The 23,297-nt window shown below is 40.3% G+C and overlaps 1 protein-coding gene across 6 annotated transcripts in view; it reads right to left on the bottom strand.

Moving 5' to 3' along the window:
• Positions 1 to 1,342: 1,342 nt before the first annotated feature.
• The window catches only part of ANO3 (anoctamin 3), a 347,490-nt gene continuing 325,535 nt past the window's right edge, over positions 1,343 to 23,297 (bottom strand). For 5 of the 6 annotated variants that reach the window (XM_083164191.1, XM_083164192.1, XM_083164195.1 and 2 more), the window contains 8 exons: positions 22,907 to 22,964; positions 20,293 to 20,390; positions 19,788 to 19,933; positions 13,893 to 14,045; positions 11,604 to 11,751; positions 11,247 to 11,327; positions 8,906 to 9,011; positions 1,343 to 6,390 (listed from right to left, as the gene is read on the bottom strand). In XM_083164191.1, coding sequence (XP_083020317.1) covers positions 6,208 to 6,390; positions 8,906 to 9,011; positions 11,247 to 11,327; positions 11,604 to 11,751; positions 13,893 to 14,045; positions 19,788 to 19,933; positions 20,293 to 20,390; positions 22,907 to 22,964 — 973 coding nt within the window. In that variant the 3' untranslated portion in view covers positions 1,343 to 6,207. Of the gene's footprint in view, positions 6,391 to 8,905; positions 9,012 to 11,246; positions 11,328 to 11,603; positions 11,752 to 13,892; positions 14,046 to 18,202; positions 18,991 to 19,787; positions 19,934 to 20,292; positions 20,391 to 22,906; positions 22,965 to 23,297 lie in introns of those variants that run through there. The other variant, XM_083164196.1, reaches the window with a different exon arrangement.

Here is a 23,297-nt window from a genome sequence, read left to right as displayed (position 1 = left end):
CTTTGAACCCTTGGAGTGATGAAAATGAAAATCAAGCCATGATGCCACACCTCTTTCCAGAAGACCATACCCCTTTCAATAAGGCCACACCCCATTTCAGCTCATAGGGTTTTTAAACTGCACTCAGTGTCAACAATCATACTGATGCCTCTTCCTCTAATACATCTCAAACCTCAAACCAAATATTATCACTCACACCCACTGAGGTCTGGCAATGGGATGTGTGATGCCTCCTTTCTAATTCCATATAAATAACAACATAAAATTTAAATGTACAATTAAGATAAATGGACATTCGTTAGCTCAGTTTTTGAACATCACTTACATAGACATATATTGTATGGATATATTACCAATCGGACATCAATGCAATTGTCTCCCAGTATAGCGGCAGATGATTCTCAGGTGGCCAATAAGTCCCAACACAGAGTCCATAGATGGAATTAGGATTCCTCTGACAGGGTAATGGTAAACCTGGATGACTGGAATGAGTCCGGAGCTGCCCCGGATGATTTCTTCCGGATAAATTAGATATAACTAGATATAATGACACAATCAGTGTCTGAACGCTACCCTTACACTTTTTGATTATAAGTGAAGTGCCCTCCGTCTTTTCTCTTATATATATAAATGTAGATACTGGATATGTTATTCTATCCTCCTTCTATACAGAAGTTACACACTGCCTAAGTCCCGTCACTTCCGGGTTCTCCATACCATATGATCGCAGAAGAGGTCACATGATATGGAATCAAAAAAACATTTTCTCTAGGTTTATAGCCCTTCTGATATAAATTTCAACTATTCAATGTATTTAATCAAAAGACATGTAGACCTGCATACTAGATTGATGCTTTTATATTCATTTCTATGAACGGCATCTTATTTTAATCTTACAATTGTACAGCTGTATCTCACTTTGTAATTACCCAAGAGGTATATATAGAGCCTCTGTGGCAGACATGTTTTATTCTGCTCCTGAGGAAGCTGGGAGGTTAATCCCAGGGAAACGCGTTGAGCTCTATACTGGACATTCACTCTAACCATCACTACAAGGCTATTTATGGACCACGGACAATTCCAACCCACTTGCTCCACCTAATCTCCAAACAGTAATTTATAAGGAAGAAATCATCCGAGGCAGCTCCAGACTCATTCCAGTCATCCAGGTTTACCATTACCCTGTCAGAGGAATCCTAATTCCAACTATGGACTCTGTGTTGGGACTTATTGGCCACCTGAGAATCATCTGCTGCTATACTGGGAGACAATTGCATTGATGTCCGATTGGTAATATATCCATACAATATATGTCTATGTAAGTGATGTTCAAAAACTGAGCTAACGAATGTCCATTTATCTTAATTGTACATTTTAATTTTATGTTCTTATTTATTTGGAATTCCATGAATTTAAAATACAGCTATTTTTATTATTAATAAATATATTGTAAAAGATACAGTTCTATTATAGCTTTTTTTTCCACAGCCTGCGCTGGTACATACATTCACCTTTGTTCCTACATATCGGGGCCTGACAACCCCAGTACCAGCAGTAGATAATCAATCTTGTTGTTAATCCAAGTCTGGTTAGGTGCAGGACACTTGTGCTATTGGAAGGTTAACAAATAAGCACTTTTTGATATTACTGCTTCACTTTATTATAACAGGAAAGAAAACCAAGAGAGGCTAAAGGTGCACAGAGCAATGACATGTTCTAATTATATGTATGGTGCTGCAGCCAGGGCCGGTGCAAGCTCCCCACCCGCCCCAGGCAAAAGCCCCCCCGCACCGCCCGTCAGGGGGTGCGGACGGTAATGCTGAAGGGGGGGGGGCGGGGGTGCGATGCGGCGATGCGGCACGGGGGGGGGGATGGGGGTCGGGGAGAGGGAGGATTACAGACTCACCTGCTCCCCGCTCCCTGCTTTCTGGTACCTCTCTATGGTACCTCAGTGGCTCAGTACCGCCCTCCAGTGGCTGTCGCCCTAGGCAAATGCCTAGTCCTGCCTAGTGGTGGCGCCGGCCCTGGCTGCAGCCCATTTGTGGTGCCTTATAAAGAGTGTAATAATAATAATAATAATAATAATAATAATAATAATAATAAATAATAATAATTAGCAGCTAATCAGTCCTTAGAAGTTCAGTGTAGGAAGGTAATATTTGATTCATTGATAACGGTTGCAATGGATGTGTAATACTTTCAATATTTTATTAAATGAACATACAGTCCATTATAGCATGAAAAAAAGTTCAAGCCATGTTAGAGTCCAGTTGTAGTAATGTACAAAGTTGAGTACTGTAGTATTAGGTAGAGATGTGCAGGTTCTGATTTATTCTGATTTACTCAAGCCGGATCTTATCGGCTATCCCAAATCACATGACAGTTGTTGACAGTTGATAGCCAATAAGATCCTGCTTTGAAATCAGAGTAAATCAGAGCCTACACATCTCTGGTATTAGGTGATACTGTAATTGAAGTAACAGTTCATTTTTTCCAAGACCAGCATTTAAGAGATCCTCTCACCTACTGATGTCAAGCAATATTAACAATAAATTAATAAACCTGCTAAATAGTGCGAAGCTGAATGACCATGAAAAAATGCGTCAACGGTTATGGTGTCACCCGGTGAACAAGACAGAGTACCCCTTGCTTTCCCAAAATGGGTATGGCCATTTGGGGAATGGTCATGGTCTTGTGGCACGCCCCAGTTTTTATCACGTCCAGGCCGTGTCTAGCATAAATGACGAGCTACACCCAGATACTTTGGATTCACTGCCGGTGCCTTCTCAGTGGCAGAAGCTGGTGCTGCGGACCAGCTCCTGGTCACTGCAGATGAGTTGGCATTTTGATGTCAACACTCCATGGTGGAACCTGTGGCTACAGACCTGGTTCAAAGATATAAGCAAATTTAATATTGAGCAATTATCGGCCAACTGCGAGTGCATATAAGTCGCAATGAGATGTGCAAATATCCAATAAAAATGTCAGCATCGCTCAAATTTGTTATATCAATTCAAATAATAAATGTTGTGTAAAAAATATTATATTTCCTATATAATGTAAACATTACAGGTCATTCTGATGAATACAAATATTAGCTTGGGAAATATCACACCTATTTAGAAAAATTCACTTGGCACTCAAAGGGTAAATACATAATGAAACGCCATAGCAATATATTCAGCATTTTTTCAGTGCCTTTATTTGTTCAGGTATATATACAGTATATATATATATATATATATATATACAGTGGTCGAAGTGGAAATTTTGAAGTGGGGGTATGGAAATTTTGAAGTGGGGGTATGGAAAAGTAAAGAGTGAATATAGTGCGCACCTTCGGACACCCCCCTGTCCATCAATGTCCCCTGCCAGACTGCCCCGTTGTACAGGGGTATTACAAAAGCACAATATGTGCTGCTGAGTGATCAGAGAGCATCCTGAGGGGGAAAAAAACTTTTTTTTTTTATCTTCAGATTAAAGTGGGGGTATGCCATACCCCCGTATACCGCCCCACTTCGACCACTGTATATATATATATATATATATATATATATATATATATATATATATATATATATATATATATATATATATATACATATATATATATATATATTTATATATATGGCATGTATGTCTGGCACTCACATATGCAGATATAATGCTGCCACTGGTGCCTTCCAGTACAACATATGACATATGTATCCCCCTTAGCAGGAGAAACAGCAGGCGGCACTCAGCTGGCTTTTAGTGAAACAAAACTGTGTCATTTATTTAGATCGACGTTTCAAAGCCCCATGGCTTTTTCCTCAGGATGACAATATATAAATATATATATATATATATATATATATATATATATATATATATATATAGCGCAATTTGCCATGAGGGGTGGGGTTTGGTAATACTGTGCCTGGCCTCTTTCATCTGTCAGAAGGGGAGGGGTTTATGGATACTCAGACTCCACCCCCACCCGCCCACCCTCCCCTGCATGCGCTACTGGCTATCCCGTATGAAGCAACTGTGGCTTCAACATCTCAGTTCCTGAAGCCTCACTGTGTTACCATCGGGCTACTCAGCAGTTCAATAATCTACCAATTTGTGACTGAAGCTGCATCTTTGTACACAACAAGTGAAACTTTGTACACGACCAGTCAAATTTCTCGATGGTGATAGTTCTTAAAAAAAAAAAAAAAGTTACTCAAAAGATAAAAATATCACCAAATATTACAGTATTTAACTTTGTACTCTAGAACCATGCAAACTCCTTTTTTTTTAATAATGAAAATGGCTCATGTATACAATCATTTATTTCTATAATACATTTTTATGAAAGGATGCTTGCATAAATATTTCCGTTAAGGGATAAGAGTTTGCACAGCAAAGTCCATTGCATTAAGAGTGCACATAAACAAATACAAAATACTGCATATAAAGCATGCTGTCCTGAAGCACAAAAATATTTTTTCCTGAAGTCATATGCATATACAAGTAAGAAGTATTTTTTTCAATATAAAACAGAGCAATACAATTATACATACAGTACCACATTCAGATTATCACATGAAATATACAGAAGAAAAAAAATGTTCATGTAATATTCTTTATGTGAATTTTTTTTTTTTTGGTGCTAATTTTAAATTTTAATTTTAAATTTTAATTGTATAGTTTTTTTTTTAATAGGAGACAATACCCCAAAAACCATCTGCAAAAATGTATGCAAAATAAGGTCATTTTTTTTAAATGTTAATTTCATAGTGAAATATTGAAAAACTTTGCAGTTTTTGTTGAAAGATTGAGCAATTTTACAGTTTTTGGTCAACATTTTTGAAGGAAGAGTTTCAGTCTGATCTTGAGGATGGAAGCATATTGTCATTTTAACCCATTCAATGTTGTGCAGTAAATAACTTGACCTTTTGGTTAATAGGGGTTACTGTTGGCAAAACAAATGTTAACTGCATAGTTAATTTTTATTTTTTTTCACGATAGCATTTGTCTTCTTGTGCAAGAAATGCATCTTCTGGTTAAAAATATAAACAGAGATTAGTAAAAGCTTTCAAACCAAATTGCATTCTGGATCTTTGCGTGTAAATCACGCAGGAAGTAAGAAGGACCACAGTGCAGATACAAGACTTAACTTCTTTAGGCGAGATGATGTTTCTCACCACGCAAACCCACTGTGGTCTTCAACAGAGTATAAACTCAGTACATAAAATTATTTCTACAGTCTCCTCATGCAATTCTTGGATTTTGTTCATATATATCCACTGTATACAATTAGAGGAATTTAAGTTGGCCAGACCCACAAAACTGCACTGGGATCCTAAATCACTTGTTTATAAAAAGGGTTTATTATAAAGTGCTATTTAATAAATTACCCGATGTAGTAAAGACAAAGTGGTTATACGCTCAAAGCAAGATGCTGCAGCTCAGAGTTCTGACATCAAAATTTAAATATATTGAATGTAAAATGCATCTGGTTTTTCATGTAATAACAGTGTCACCACCAGCAGGCCAATCCCACTTAGTGGTGGTTTGCTTTGTAAATATGCACCATAATGCAGTGGCCTACACTCATTTTTTATGTGCACAACATGAGCTGGCCTCCGGAATGACCGGCAAAAGCAGTACAATACAAATATTTACAACTGAAGACCAGCCACTGATTGGCTGAGCATTGTGGGAGTTGCAGTAGTCAGAGTAGAGAAGGAGATATCCTTTCATATCGGATGGTGGTGCAGAAACGGATATGTACAGTGATCAGCATGTAGTATGGGGAATGTCTCCCAGTCAAATAATTCCTTTACAGCTGACACCATCTGGCAGAGGTCACTCTCAAGGTGAAACACTCCAGTTCGCATACAATATCCTCAATGCTTATATATATATATATATATATATATATATATATAATGATGAAAATTCCTGTCGAGAATTTAAACATTAAGCTTCCTCTTTGCTGTTGCTTGATTTATTCCATTCGCCGTGAGTGCCGCAACCTACAGTACACCTTGCTATATATATATATATATATATATATATATATATATATATATATACATATATTAATTAATTTTTTCATTGTATATGACTGTATTTAATATAATTTCCAAGTGTAAATACTGATGTTTTTTAACCTTTCCCCATTTTCCGCTCATGGGGCAATTGTATCGAGTGCAAAGACTTTTCCTTTGGTATCGCTTAAGGCCATTCGTGGTTATAGTGTTTTCCGTTCTTCTTCCGTTCCCTCTGTAAATGTTCCAGTTCCGCTTCATACATCATCTCTTGGACCAGATATTTTTCTCGCCTCATTCGGTCGCACAGGTCTTTTGGCATATCAGGAATGAGGTAAGCAATGAAGGACTTGATTCCAAACACAAGGTGCTAAGTGAGAAAATGAAAAGTATGAGGAAGGCAACATACAGTTGGAGACGCGTTTGGACAACCAGTATTATTTTTAAGTCCATATGAGATGCAGAGCTCTCATGGTTGTACCTACAGATATAGCCATGCTCATTTAGCCTGTTGGACCGCCAACCTGGCTTCCTTGTCGTGCCATGAAAAATGTCCCATTATGGCACACAATCTCAATGTCTGTCTCCATAGTCCACCGTGGCGCTTATGTATATATAGAGAGATAAGTTTATGCACTTTGCTGCACTCTACATATATAAATCTGTACTATGTAAAACAAATAAATGTATTACCACCCTATCCACTGGATACTACAAAACAATGGGGTAAATTTGCTAAAATGGGAGTTCTATTGAAAATGGAATATTGCCCTTAGCAACCAATCAGATTTCACTTGTTATTTACTTTTAGAAGTTAACACCAGTCAAGACGAATTTTGAGTTTGGGTTCTGCATATCTGATTTTTATTTCTTCCACATTATTTAATAAAGAAAAATGAGTTTTTCCCGAAAAAGTTTGCTTTTGTCGCTATCAGAATGAAATTACAGATTTTAAGAAAATGCCCCTATCTTCATACCTTTATGGTATGCAAAAATAAAACAAACTTTGTTCTGAATTTTAATTACTTTTACAGTATTTACAAAATTTGATTTAAAACAAACTACTGTAACAGAATATATAATTATTTTTTTTTACAAATTAATATTTTTCAGATTTCTTCTGTGATTGTGTGGACTTTCTCGTATTAGCCCCTAAATATAATCCCCCGTCATAATCTTATTGTATTGCCTCTGATAACGAGGTTCGAAGTCCATGACATCTTGATGAAAACCTTCACCTTGCTCTTCCGTATACGCACTCATGTTATCTTTAAATTGGTCCAAGTAAGCATGTAACATATGTATGATTGTAAGGATTATTGTAAAAGGGACAAAAACAAAGTTTAAAACAAAACTTAAACTAAGGTTTTGGTTATTTTTTGATATAGAGAATCAGAAAATAGTAAAATAAGACTCAATTTTTTGTTGTTGTTGACTGGTGTGATAGATGCAAACTTCCCATCTTCAACAGGCCTCCCAACATAATAAATGTACCCATTCGTTTGGATCCAAATTTGGCCCCTTGTCCAATGGTGGGTGGGGGAGTGAGCAGTGGGAGTGAGTGGCTTTGGTGAGTTTCAATCAGGGGCTAGCAGGGAAGGCCCCAAAGGGACGCCCAGTGTTTTATGGGCGTCCCCATAAAAATGCTGGACATTCCTCTGGGAACACAGGCGGCTGACTGACATCACATGATGTAGGCACCCCCCGCCCCCTTTTCGGCAATCTGCTTCCAGAATAAAGGTCAGTTTAGACTGACTATGAGGGGAGGGAAATAATTTGATGGTGTGCAACCACTGGATGATTTCTCTCCAGTTCGGTGGTGGGGGTTCGGCAGGTGGCGCTGACCTGTTTGCTAGGCTGCGAGTATACTCAACCTACCAAACAGGTCTGAATCAGGCCCTTTATGTGGTTATATACCAAAAAGGGCAATTATTTCCAATTTGGAAATTTTTTACTCTATTCCACTGAAATAAGTGATTTAGGGGAGCGGTAGAAAGTGGATCAATTGCACTTTTAATATTTCAGGCAGCGATGCATGATGATGGGGTCAGAAACAGGTGATGCAAAGATATAAACATTTAAGATGTGTTCCGCCCTCCCTATTGGTGGACATAAAATATATATAGGGTGAGATTTAATAGGATGAGAGATTCAGAAAGTGAGAGATTTAGGAAGAAATCTCCAGTTTTTTTAAAGCTGCAATCATTTACACTGCAAAACCTGTTTGATTTTGAAGTGTAAATGATTGCCGCTTTAAAAAAAACTGGAGATTTCTTCCTAAATCTCTCACTTTCTGAATCTCTCATCCTATTAAATCTCACCACCAGTGTCTACCCCTATCTGTGTCACCCTTGTCTCTCTGCTCTGTGCATCTGTAGTGTCTTGAGTTAAGGGCCCCATACATCAGCAATTAATTGTGACAATTTTCAGATATGGAGATGATTGCCACAATTAATTTTAGATGTGTGGGCTCCCCCTTTTGGCAATCCCAATCAAAATCGCCAATCGATTGCTTAATCAGGTTTTTAAACATGTTTAATAATCTGGTATTATCTGCAGATCTTTTTTATATGTGTGGGCATTCCCAATTCGTCTTCTTCATCTATTTACATTATGAACAGCTGAAATGACAATCGATTGGGGCAATTTCCAGATATGAAGATGCAATCTTTAGATGGAAAAATCTGCCGATCACTGAAATAAATCTGTAATGTGTGGGCAAAGTCAGATAGATTGTAAAATCCATTTATCTGGCCAAAATATCCCTATATCTGAAAATCCATAAATTGTGATTGCTGATGTATGGGGCCCATTAGTTGTATTTAATAAGATTTCCTGAAGCACGAACTCGTCACTCATTTCAGCCAATAAAAAAGATACCGTACCTCAAAAACTATGATGAAGGCTAGCCGGGCAGCGAGGACATGCCAGAACTGCAGGGTGAACTCATAGGGAGTTGTGCTCCAAGGAGGTGCCCGATAATCCCGGTATCTGGGGACATATTAGATACCAGTTAATTTGGAGGGGATAATTGTATCAATCTAACATTTGCATGAACTTTATATCAGAAAAATAAAGCAGCTAAATAAAATGCTCCTTTAATGAAAACTTTAATGAGTTCGGCCGGTATCCCCAGCACAGTTCCTGTACAGGGCCATCTTAATGGCGTTGTGGGCCCTAGGAAAAGCAGTGCAGTGGGGCCCCTACTTAAGTCAAATAAAATCAAAACTTCCTGGGGCGTCTCTCCACCTGCTACCAGCCATGCAGCAATTAGCAGCTTACAGCCAGTAACTGTCTGGCTGCAGCAGGTAGAGAATATTTCCCAGCAGCTCCGGAGGCACCAGCAAACTCGTGCTCGAAGGCCCCTAGAATGGTGAGGCCTTAGAGCAGCTGCCCAGTAAGACCATGCGTTAAGATGGCCGTGTACACGGACTAGCGTCGCAGTACATCCTGTCCCAGAATACAAACGATGAAAAGTCTTGAAACATATTATCTTGTCACTGCTGCCATTGGTCTGCACATACAATGGCGTAACTATCGTCCCGCAGCCCCCGCGGTGGCGGGGAGGCGCTGAGGGTATGTGGGCGCCGGGGGGGCTGCGGGACGATAGTTACTCACTGGTTGCCTTCTGCCGCCGGTGGTTTTATTTGCACCGGTCCCAGCTCTCCCGAGTCCCGGCAGCCGCAGCGCTTCTAATACAAAAAGGTGACACTTGGAAAATGGCTGCCCCCATACCGCAGACAGTTTTTCGTCTGCAGTATGGGGGCAGCCATTTTCCAAGTGTCACTTTTTCATTAGCAGCAGTAAACGGGAGAGCCTCCCGGGACCCGGCGCAGACGGATGCGGCCACGCCGGCCAGAGGTAACACACACAAACACATACACACAAACACGTCACACATACATACAAACACACAAACACAACACCCCCCGCCCCCCCCCCCCCCCCGCCGTGCCCCAGCTCCCCTCCGCTCTGTTTTTTCTTACCGGGGGGCGCCTCCTGCATTGTCGGCAGGGGGGCGCAGAAAATCTAGTTACGCCGCTGTGCACATATTTAATGGTAATTTATGTTTAAGTCACAAAACGGTCAGTTTAAAGTTTGAGTCTCGTGTTCATTTCTACAATGTAAAAATACATATTCGTTCAGAAATGATGCACTGTGCATGCTTAGATCTTGCACCCATAGGTGAAGTTAACTATAGCTTGCACTTGTAACTGCTCGCACTCAGTACGGCTTCCTACAGTCCTGTGTGACGCAGTACAGTGGGCAGGGTATGAGGCAAGTTAAGGACAAGCCTTAGATGCATCTGATATTCAGTTACACAGATCTTGAAATATGTTAAAGGATGTTTATTTTGCTACTACAGAAAATGGATGCAAGTTTGGTAATTGAGGTTGCTGATTCTGTATCTTTGCTCCAGACGCACATACTGTACAGTAGGTTGATAGTCTCAGGCCTCTTAAGATTTTTGTCCACACAAAATATAAAGACATTTAATCGTTAGAGGAGAGGTTCCCAAACCCGGTCCTCAAGGAATCCTAACTGTTTAGGTTATAAGAATGTTCATGCTTGACCAAAGGTGAATTAGAACCTCAGTCAATTTAATTTAACCATCTGTGTTGAGCCATGAATATACTTAAAGCCTGCACCGTTAAGGGTTCATTTACTAGGATGGGAGTTGCCCATAGCAACCAATCAGAATCTACTTCTTATTTATTTAGCACTTTCTATAAGATAATAGATATAATCTCATTGGTTGTCCATCTTTAATAGAACTCCCATCTTAGCAAATAAACCCCTTTGCCTGTGGAACCATTGGTGTAATATAATGGGTACAAGGTGTGAAGTCCACACCTTTCACCCTGCACCCATAATATTATACATTCCTCTCCAGAGTCTCTTGCAGAAAACGTCTATGCAGACAAAAAAACACTGGGGTAACGGCACAACTGCCATTTTTTTTGGTGATTTGCACATACGTGTTACAAATGTCTGCAGGAACAAGGCAGGGTCTCCATGCTCCAAGAGACCTGCACATTTTCAGTAGACCCTGGCATAGTCTACAATGTTGCCAGAGAGGTGGGAGCACCTTGCTCCCTCTTTAAAAATGACCCTTATACTTTGTTAATAAGATTTTTAGACTATGCATCGAGAAGATAAAAGACCTAGAGTTCTTTAAAACATTTAAAATTAAATTATAAATTGAAAGAATATGCCATATCGTACCTGCAATATCCAGTATAACCCTCGCCAAGTTCATTAAGATCAAATATTGATAAGCTACTGTTTACATAACCTCGTAGGCATCTGAAAAACAAATACAAAAATATCTATAGGATGCAAACTATAGTTGCTTCTACTCACTTACTAGAAGTGGCTGTTCCAGAGGAGAAGCTGCAGCACAGTTGAAAATTTAAATAGGGGAGCCGCACCCTCTGTCAGCAACTGCCATTCTGGATGGATTCACTGGTAGTTGGTGTGACTCCCCTTTTTGTATTCTGAACTGTGCTGTGGCCCCACCTCTGGAACTGCCACTGGTTACTGGTAATTCGATTCAATGAGTAAAAAGGAAATAAACATTACTTCTCATGTCTGTATCCTTGATCCAAGCAGGGGCCGTACTTGAAGGCATACACAAAGCGAGGGATATAATCGGAGGTGATCGCAATGACAAAGGCATTGGTGATGACGGCTACAACACCAATTCCTTCCAAAATTCCATACCAGATACCTAAAACAAAATGCTATCATTATTCAGGTGTGATACATGTGGCTGAATGTATTGCCGGATGTTCTATACATTATATCAACATGAAAATGTCATCATGGGCATAACATGTTCATCAGCTCAAAAATGTAACCCAACCCGGTACTTGTGTATTATTTGGGCGTCCGATTTTTTCATCGCATGCCACTACTTAAGGCATGCAATGCGATTTTTCATTGTAAAGACCCAATTTTTAATTGTATAGTCACCCCTGGGTGATTTCATACCCCTACTATCCAACTACGCATGGAGTTGAATTTATATAGTATGGCGAGCGCAGCGAGCCCCGCATGGGGCCGCGGATTACTTTACATGTATTCTGCGTCCCCTCGCGGGACTCGCTGCGCTCGCCACGCTTCGGGCTCGGTGGCTCGCTGCGCTCGCCACACTATATAGAATCAACTCCGTGCCTAGTTGGATAGTGGGGGTATGAAATCACCCATGGGTGACTATACAATTAAAAATCGGGTCTTTACAATGAAAAATCACATTGCATTAATTGTATGCCACTATATTACATGCGATGCAATACAATGAAAAAATCGGGCGCCCAGATATTACACAAGTACCCCCAACCCTAATGGTAACCCTCATTTCTAAACCAAAGCTTCCCTAATGGTCATGTCGACATTTTTAGTTTGTTGACACACCATACTGTATGCCAATATTCTGTCCATGTCAACATTTACCAAGTATCAACATATATGATTTTTACAAATTAACCATAATTATATCAATGTCGACATTCTGATGTTGATGTTTTGAATTCCGACATGGTGACCATCGATGATAGAACTACATACCACTGCAGGGCATTGTTCACTACTGGATAATCTGTCGATATCCCAAGCGCTGTATAGGTAAGCTACAACGTATTCTTAGCTATACATTTAATAAATGGTGCTCCATCCTGATCTGTGTTATTTTGATTATATGCTATAGAGAAATTAAAGTAGAGATAAGTGAAGTTGGAGTAAGTGAAGTAATTTCATATGAAGTCAGGTTTCATGTCAGACCGAGTTGGAAAGTTCAGCTGATACAGTCTTTGAGTTCCGCTCTTCATCCCCATTCCACATAGGGATGACAATGATCAATTCTTTTTGCCATGCAATGTCCTGTCCCAGTGCTTCTAAAGACATAACTTTCGGCAGCTGTTATTTATGACCCATATAATAGAGCCCTGTTTAATTTTTTAAACCCCAAAGTGAACACCTTTGGCGACTTTTTGCTTGCAGAGGCATTCACAGAATGATTGGCAGGCAGGGGGCAGTTGCTGGGGTCTGTCCAGCATTTCATGGTCATGCCCATGAAAATGGTGGGCGCATCCTGCGACAGAGCCTTGTTGGAAGAGCAGTGGTCACATTTGGATGCCTCTGAGAACTGCACAGGTAATGCTGTACTGGCAGGTACCCCTTCAAAGTTTGAAGCCAGAGGCAGGAATTTCCAATGTCTCTGGGAGTCACACACATGCTCAATTGACATTATAACATACAATGTCCCCAGTTCATATTATGTCATATTATTGTTCCCCCTTTTCGTTTTATGCAACATTACTGTGCCTCCTTTTCATAATATGCCATAATATAATGCATCCAGTATATTTTGTGCCATGAAACAGTTTCTGTCCCTCCAAATTAGGTCAAATTACAGTGATCCAGATCATATTATATCACATTACAATGGCAGCTCCCCCTTACCATTATAACATCCACTATACACACCTCCCAGTGAAATGTCACCAGATACAGACTGAGTAATGGGTTGGAACCAATTGCTTAGCATGCACCTCTGAGAAATTGGTTTCCAAGTATAATATATAACCAAGACCCCTTAATACTTTGGGTATCATAGCAATGACACTCGCTGCACCCTATAGCTATGCCCATTGGGGTTAGGTTAAGGCCATATAGCAGGACCATATTGTCGAAAACTGTAAATATTTTATAGAACATTTTTAAAATGTTTCTCATTCCTAATTTGAACATTGACGACGGATTCATAACTGTAACAGATCCAATTCACATGTCCTAGAACCTGTGACACAACTGATAAACAGATGTCACAATAAAATAGTTTTTGAACAAATAAACGGATATTGTACTTGCCTATATCAGTGGCTCGGGCTGGCATCGGTCTTCTCCATTGTGTAACAAACTTGTAGGCATCCAGTCTTATCTCAATTATATTGTTTAGCAATGCCAGGAGAGGAGCCAGTGGGAAGGCAGCTACGAAAATGGTGGTAAATCCAAACTGTATAACTGAAATACATACAGTAATAAGAGGTCATAAGATGTTTGTAGCTACTGTATAGATAACATATATATATGGACTACTGGTTCTAACACATTCTGATGACACAGTTGTAATTCATCAATAAAAGAGAGAAGATGATGAACAGATATGTCCTCAAACATTATTGCCTCAGTCATGTCAAACAGCCCCTCTCATAACATCAGGTCTCCTGAGACTTGCACCAGGGGACTTCATTGAGTAATCTGATATATGACACTTTCATATCTGTGTGCGACTGAGTCTCTGAGTCTGCATGCCTCATGTTACAATGCAGAAGCTGCAACGGTTTTCCTATACACGTTCTGTTCTGCTCCATATATAGACTCAGTTGCACAAGTTTCACATATTAAATGAATCAGAATAGTCTCGTCGTGTGTTCTAGTTGCATCGCATTGCGAGTTAAACCCATTTTTGGCAAACAAAGGCAGCCAATGTTGTCAAAGTATCATCACTAACTCACACCAGGCAAGTCACACTGCAAGAACACATCTGTAAGTTATAGAAATATGGACTACAATGCATTTCAGTACACTCAAAAAGTAACTATTCCCTCTACTTAATTCAAAACATGGCTACAACCCTCTATTTCTCGGATACACACCCCTACAACCCCTCCTCCATGTCTCTGATACACACCCTTACAACTCCTCCTCCATTTCTGTGACACACACCTCTACAACCCCTCCTCCGTGTGTCTGGTGCACACCTCTACAACCCCTCCTCCATGTCTTTGGTGCACACCTCTACAACCCCTCCTCCATGACTCTGATACACACCCCTACAACCCCTCCTCCATTCCTCTGATACACAGCCCCTACAACCTGTCTCTCATTCCCCTTATACACTTCCCTTACAGACCCTTTAAGATTATGCTTGGACACACTCCTACAACCCCACTCCCATTCTTCTTATACACACCTCTACAGTCTCTCCCCGATTCCCATTATACACTCCTAGAAACCCTCTCTCATTCCCCTTATAGTAAGTAAGTAAGTAAGTTTTATTTATATAGCGCACTTTCTCCAACAGGACTCAAGGCGCTTTACAGACAATAAAAATAACAATGCACATACTGCAATACAAAGGGTTATCAGTACAAGGAACAGGCAACAATGGCAGTACAAATGTACATCACACATACAGATATGCACAAGATGCATTCTAATAAGGGACACGGACATGGGGAACATATTTACCGAGCTGTGCAGTACCCAGGCAGCCATTCAGCGGCGCCACATGGTGATTGCACAGCCAGTAACAGTACTTATACCCACCCTAACATCCCCTCCTCCATCCGTCTAATACACACCCCTACAACCTCTCTTCCATGTCTCTGATACACACCCCTACAACCCCTCCTCCATGTCTGATACACACCCTTACAACTCCTCATCCATTTCTGTGACACACACCCCTACAACCCCTCATACATGTCTGATACACACCCTTATAACTCCTCCTCCATTTCTGTGACACACACCCCTACAACCCCTCCTCCATATCTGATACACACCCCTACAACCCCTCCTCCATGTCTGATACACACCCCTACAACCCCTCCTCCATGTCTGATACACACCCCTACAACCCCTCCTCCATGTCTGATACACACCCTTACAACTCCTCATCCATTTCTGTGACACACACCCCTACAACCCCTCCTCCATGTCTGATACACACCCTTACAACTCCTCCTCCATTTCTGTGACACACACCCCTACAACCCCTCCTCCATGTCTGATACACACCCTTACAACTCCTCCTCCATTTCTGTGACACACACCCCTACAACCCCTCCTCCATGTCCCTGATGCACACAAATACAACCCCTCGTCCATTTCTCTGATACACACCCTTACATCCCCTCCTCCATCCGTCTGCTACACACCCTACAACCCCTCCTCCATCCGTCTGCTACACAACCTACAACCCCTCCTCCATTTCTCTGATACACACCCCTCAAACCCCTCCTCCATTCCTCTGATACACACCCCCTACCACCTGTTTCTCATTCCCCTTATACACTTTCCTTACAAACCCTCTAAGATTATGCTTAGACACACTCCTACAACCACACTCCCATTCTTCTTATACGCCCCCTTACAACGCCTCTCCCATTCCCATTATATACACTCCTACAACCCCTCTCTCATTCCCCTTATACCCACCCTTACATCCCCTCCTCCATCCGTCTAATACACACCCTACAACCCCTCTCCCATTATCCTTAGACACACTCCTACAACCCCTCTCCCACTCCCATAATAGAAGGAGTTGCAGCCCCAAATGCATCTCATATGGAAAGGGTATGGGTGCGTTTGTGTGCACATTTAGATGGAAACGCATGTTGCGGGATAAAACAAGAGCACAACTCATTCATATAAGCCTCTAAATGTTTACATGCTACTTTTACATTTCAGCTGTTTAACTGGCTTAGTGAAAGTGTTCATTAATGTTTTACAGCCATCATGGTTTCCACACAGCAAAAGCCTAGGTTATGTGGGTTCAACCAGTCGGTCATTGCATTAGATAAGGATGGGGAAGCTAGTGACAAACTGCTGCGCGTTATTTATGTATTAATCCGTGGACAGTGTGTGGTGTCTCTGATGTACAGGACAATGCTTGTGAATGATGGATTTTAGTGTAATATCATGTGATATTATGCAACTCCTTCTAAGCCAAATGGAATGTTGCTTAGCCAGCTAGGATGTGAATGTTGCAATGTTCTGCTCTGTTGTACTATGTGTTCTATTTTCAAGTAAGTATCTGGAATTTAGAGAGCCAGAAACTCAAAAGTGTCCTGCTCTTAAGGTGGAACAGTAGTTCTTAAGATCCTGTGCAAACACAAAGGATACAATCAATGGAAATACATACGGATAACACCATCGGTTGGATTGCAGGAGGTTTAGAATATGGACATCGCTAAACTGATTGAGGGAGTCCTGATTCCCCGTATCCCCTAGTGATGCTAACCCTCCCCCCCCCATCCTAATTCTAACCGACACAGCTAGTGCCTAAACCTAAACATTATTAACCCCCACCTAGCCCACAGCTTAAATCCCTGTACACACGGGCCAATGGGGGAGCCTGTGCTCAGCGACAGGTTAAAGCTTGATGCACGCCGCCATGTGTGCTGAGTGATCTGTGCAGAGCTGGGCTTTGTCCGCCATGTGTGCTGAGTGATCTGTGCAGAGCTGGGCGTTGTCGGCGATGTGTGCCTAGTGATCTGTGCAGAGCGGGGCTTTGTCCGCCATGTGTGCTGAGTGATCTGTGCAGAGCTGGGCTTTGTCCGCGATGTGTGCTGAGTGATCTGTGCAAAGCACGACTTTGCCTATTGTTTATAGGCAAAGCCCCGTGATCTACCAGGAAAGACAGTGCAATAAATCTGTAGATGTATGGCCAGCTTAACCTCACAGAACCAGGTCTCTCAGCAGTTTGTAAAGAGATTAGTATATAACTATGAAAGATTAATTTACTAAATCACTGTCATCACTAAAAATGTTTCACTGGTTTCAGATACTTAAAATTACTGCAAACCCAATGAAGAAGCCTTTATACATGGCTGGAGTTTTTTTTTTTTTTTTTTTTTTATCGTTCCTTCATTCCTTAATTAATCTCAAAATTCAAAGGGCAGGTTGCCAGTGAATAATGATTCCCAGCCAGATGGCACCGGAACACTGAATCACATTAAACAAAAGATTCCTTCAGTCCACAACCTCTCAACCAATTGGTCCTAACCGATCTGGTATATCCTGAAATACTGAACGCACAATTGTGGTACACATTGTACTTGTTCAGTGAATTTGATAGTCACATTTCATTTAAATAAAAACTTTACATTTTTACTACGTTATGCTATTAGTTTTTAGATTCCACTGCCTTTTTGCTTATTTAATATTCATTTCATATTAATTTAAATTAAATTACTTTGCAGTGTTGATGATATTAATAATCCTAAATGTAAAATGAAATTGGAGCCATCTGGATAGAAAAGAGTACATTTACTAAGATGGGAGGTCTATCGAAGTTGGGGTGTTGCCCATAGCAACCATTCAGATTCTATCTATTCTAGAAGATGCTAAGTTAATAGGTTGCTATGGGCAACAGACCATATTCAGTAGACCTCCCATCTTAGTAAATTTACCAAAAAGTGCTTCCAAATGATTTTGCAGAATATACAAGATGCACAGAACACATAGTACCTGCAGTAGATTAAAATAACTGTACTGTAAATTGCAAAATAGCTGTATCGCCATATAAAAAAGCATATAAAACTAATGACATAAGAGTCTAAGACATATAACAACATAAACAAATAAAATAATAATGCACAAAAGAAAATAATTACAGGATAAAATCTCTTTTAATAAATAAGCGAATGGGAAGAATTATGCATGAAACGAACGGGTGAATAAACTAAAATTTGCTATTTGCAAATAAAAAGGCGCCAACTATGCAAAAGTGATACATTCTACAGCAATGTACTATAAACACAAACACGTTTTCTACAAAATAAATCTGGGCTTACTCTAGGTAGGGTGACTTCTCCCCTCGGAGAAGTCGCCCGCGATTCCCCCTTGAGCCGCCTGGGGCCATTTGGTCCTTTTGCATGCGTTATATTGCATGCAATTTAAGGCCAATCCTGCCCGGGTCGGAAGCAATCCAACACAAGACCACACATTGCATCGAACCCGGTGTCAATCACATGCAATTTGGATGCTTTTTGATCGCCGCGATCGAATGAAATATGGCCAAACTGCATCTGAATCACCCTAATGTATGGGCCTTAAAAGTTAAGCTGGGTACACACTATCCAATTACTCATCCGGTCAGTTGATAATTGGTTGATCCGCCCGATAATTGTATAGTGTCTATGCAGGAACAATATCCGACAACCAGCTTCAAACGCTCCTGAAAGAAGCAGATCGGGAGGTCAGATTAGCGTGTGCTCATCAATTATATGATAGTGTATAGCCATCTTCCCAATATCTTGAAATACACTATGAAAATCAATAAACCCAGTTGACATCTGATACTATTTAAAGAACTGTTTAAATCACCAAACTTAAACCAATCTCTACTGACAGCTATAACTCTGTGCAGGTCATTGGAGAATGGTAAATGCAGTTCCGCTCCTTCAAAACCGCAGTAGTGTAGAATATAATAACTTTAGATCTGATCTTCTCACAATGATAGTAAGGGAATTACTGGAATCACAAAATAAGTTGTATCTACTTAGGGTCAACGTATTACAAGATCCAAGAAGATGGCATGGATTATTAGCTGGACTATTCTGACAAACAACTCGAATGAAAATATCACTTAACTCAGTTGGATACAGGTATCGGTACCGTGGGCTGTTTTCATGCAAATATTTGTTACCAGCATTTCAAAATGACAGAGCTGCTGGCACCCGGGGCTCTGTCATACTGAGGTGTGTAGGAGTAGAATGTGTTTGCGTCAGAAAGGAGCTCCCTCTGGTGCCCTCTAGTGGCTGCAGAAGCACCAGAGTGGTGACCAGCAGCATCAGGCTTCTATTATATAGGATAGTGTTGTTACACAGGAAGATAAAACAAACGTCAATTGTTTTAGAGAACACAGAGGAATGGACTGAAGTGTGTAATCTTAACTTTAATAAATGAAAAATAATAATTATCCCGTACACAAATTAATCTTTCAAATGAAATGAAAGAAGTGTTTTCTTTTACCCATTTCTAAGTACTCTTCCATCAACCCATGGGCGTTCATCGGCTGCAGGTTCCAATCCTTTTCCCACTGTGGAAAAGTTACTTTGCTTTCCACAGACTGTCCGCCTTTCTTGATTTTCCTTCGAGACCACCAGTTTTGCAGTAACCTGTTATGAAGGATAAATATACATATTATATTACAATAAACATATTTAGGCTAAGCAAGTTTTGCTACAAAATGATAATGTAGAACATTCCCCCACGGAACAGTGGTCAGAATCCAATTGGCTGCTGATTAATACAACAACGTATTGCAAAATACACTGTGGTACAGTGGCGGATTTAGGGGGAGGGGGCACCAAGGCACATGCCCGCCCCTGTAAAAACAATTCTGGATCCGCCCCTTCTGGAGTATAAATATATACATTACTGTATATTAACCATCTCCAAACCATAGGTGTAGAACACATACAGTATTCAACCACGGTTCTGAAACGGGTAAGTACTGTAGGCGTACTTTACTTACGGATATCCAAGTTCCATGAAGTTATTCCACATTTGTTTCAGAACCATGATCACTCCCATCTGTAAGCAGAGGTCTATAAGACAGCCACTCGGATGGCACTTAAAAAAAACACAAATACACATTATGATTATGACCTCATCAGCACCCATAAAATAATCACAATAAACCTGTAATAAAACTTTACTGCTTTAAATGATTGAAACTATGCTTGGGGTTAAATATAATCTAGATAAGGTTAAGCGAATTGCAGTATACAGTCATGAATAACGAAAGCCGTATGTGCCAAAAATAAGATAGAAAAGACTTGTACAAGCTGTAGACTTCAGATGAATATATGATTCCTAGCCAGTGCATATGTGAAATCTTTCATACTGTGTACATATGCAGCATGGACAGTGTAATGGTTAGCATTGCTGCCTCACACTCATTGTTATAATTGGTCAAACTTCTTTCTCACTGCATTCCCCTGGTGGGCCTTCCATGCCCCAGTGCAACACCGTTTAACTTTACGGCTAGAGTAAATAGGGGTTACATGTGCATTGTTGCACTTTGGCAAAATCTGATTAAAAAGGCAAAATGAAAAACGGAATGACTGAGATAGGCATGTAGGGAGTTAAACATCCTAGGCTGTGATGACTTTAGGGAAGCATGTGACTCGGCATCCAATAAGGATGCAGAGGTGGCAAAGTTAGCTGTGGATATGAGCTGGAGGAAGAGGAGGAGTCTTCAACTTTCTCCTGAGTTTCCCCGCCCTCCCTCCCCTTAGGTTGGTTGTGGGTCCGTGTCGGTTGCGTTGGCTGTGTGGCAGGTCTTTGTTAATTACTGATTTGTCCAATATTGTTGTTTTCGGTGCACTAACCTTCGTTGACTTTAGGCCTTTGCTGGATCACCCGGTCGGGGACAGCGACACCACCCGGACTGGTGGGCAGTCAATGTTGAAGGCTGAGCGTATACCGCTTGTTGTGAATTTTGGTTAGTTATGTGGGTATAGTGATAGGTGGAGTTGAAATAATTAGCCGTTCTTTCTTGGCTACCATTAATTAATTAATGAACATCAATTTAAATTAGCTTAAAGTCATTGACTAAAACTTTATGCAAAATCTACGTCTCCGAGTCTTTATTTCAGGTTTAGGTTAAGTGTTATTTATCATGCAATCACAAGGTCACACCTTGGCTGCTAGGATATTTAAGATTTTGAGTTGAGTGTGATCATGTCTTAGATGGGGGTTGCCAGCTCATCATTTTAGTAAGAGACACATTGAAGATGGGATTTGACCATGTCAACAACCAATCAGATTCTATTTTTTACTGTATCTTCTAGAAGGTGCAAAATAAGTGAGAAGTACAATCTGATTGGTTGCTGTGAGCTGTGTCTGGTTGACTTCAAGTCTTGGTTTTTGTCAGCTAAAGAACCCGTCTAATGCATAGGAGTCCCTTATTAAATCGATGATCTGGAAATCCTTATTGACAGGTATTTAAAAAAGGCCTTATGAAACAACACACAAATGAGATAACATTTGAATAAATCTTAAAATAAAGTTTGTCAATTACAAGGAAAAAAAAAAAGAAAGAAAGAAAAGCTTCCCCAGTTATTGTGTTAATACAAGAACACACGAGAAGTCGGAATTTTTAGAAAATATCCCAACATCTTCGCTTCTCTTTCCCAGACTGGTATATTGGTGCTGTAGTTGAGATGACTGGGGCCTAATTCAGGTTGGTTTGTAAAAGCAAACTCCTTCTGGACAAAACCATGTGCACTGCAGGTGGGGCAGATGTAACATGTGCAGAGAGAGTTACATTTGGGTGAGGTGTGTTCAAACTGAAATCTAAATTGCAGCGTAAAAATAAAGCAGTCAGTATTTACCCTGCACAGAAACAAAATAACTCACACAAATGCAACTCTCTCTGCACGTTACATCTGCAGTTGTATACTCGGTTTATTTATTAACATATGACTCAACTGAATGTGTGGCCTCAGGTGAATAACAAGAAAGGGTTCTGCCTGCGTAATATGACCAAGACAGTAAATACTTAGCATTCCTCGCAGGAACAAAGCTACACTAATGATTTCTAGTACAGATGTAGCGCCTCTTACCCAGCTCATGGAGCTTCTCATTTTTATAAGAAGGAATCTCTTTTCTTTTTTGGAGAGAAGGGGCTATCCTTCAAGATTTTTTAGGGGGCTACTGAGAAATCCAATGATGGGTCTTATGTTGTGGTGGAATCAAGCAAAAATGGGCACTTTGTTTTCCAAACATATTCGTATTAATTAATCATTTTAATTTTATCTTTTAAAATTATAGATGAGCAGGTTAGGTTTTATTTGGATTCATTGGGATCTCAAAACAGGATCTTATGGCGATCCAAAACATGTAACAACCAATAGCCAATCGGAAAAATCCGGAATGGCAATCATTTGAAAGATGAAAGTAAAAACACACCCACTCATCTGTATACTAACAATAAATAAAACCAAATAATTTCATTGACATTTGTAAATGCAGATGTTCTGCAACACCAAAACGTTTGGGAGCCATTGGTCTACATCAAAATATGTAGGACATTGAATATACTTAGTAAAGATTAATATTAATATGCATTTTTCTCATTTTACCTCTTCCAATCTCCATCTTGAGAATAGTCGGTTGTATTTTCCGGGCCTCCCTGCAAACCTGTAAAACCATCATGTAGATTTATATCTTTTTTATTTGAGAAAAACTATTTACAGTGCAGGTTTTCAATGCAAACTCAGACTGAAAGGTAGATTTACTTATACCCCTTTCACATCACCAAAATAACACACGTACAGTAATTGGCAAGTTGTTGACGTGTCGACCCAGGACGGGTTCATAGTGAAGCCCCACACCTAATAACCCGGGTCAGAAAACATGGCAATTTGACCTGTGTTATAAGAAGGGTTAAACCTGGGCCGCCCTCTGTATAATGAGCGACCCAGGGATAATGTGAAAGCACCGGACCTGGGTCGGACACGGGAACGAGATGTG

The sequence above is a fragment of the Crinia signifera genome, chromosome 11 (assembly GCF_055691185.1).
Source record: "Crinia signifera chromosome 11, ASM5569118v1, whole genome shotgun sequence".
NCBI classification, from domain to species: Eukaryota; Metazoa; Chordata; class Amphibia; order Anura; family Myobatrachidae; genus Crinia; species Crinia signifera.
The sequence above is the reverse complement of the archived record's forward strand: the minus strand, read 5'-3'. Positions and strand labels throughout refer to the sequence as shown.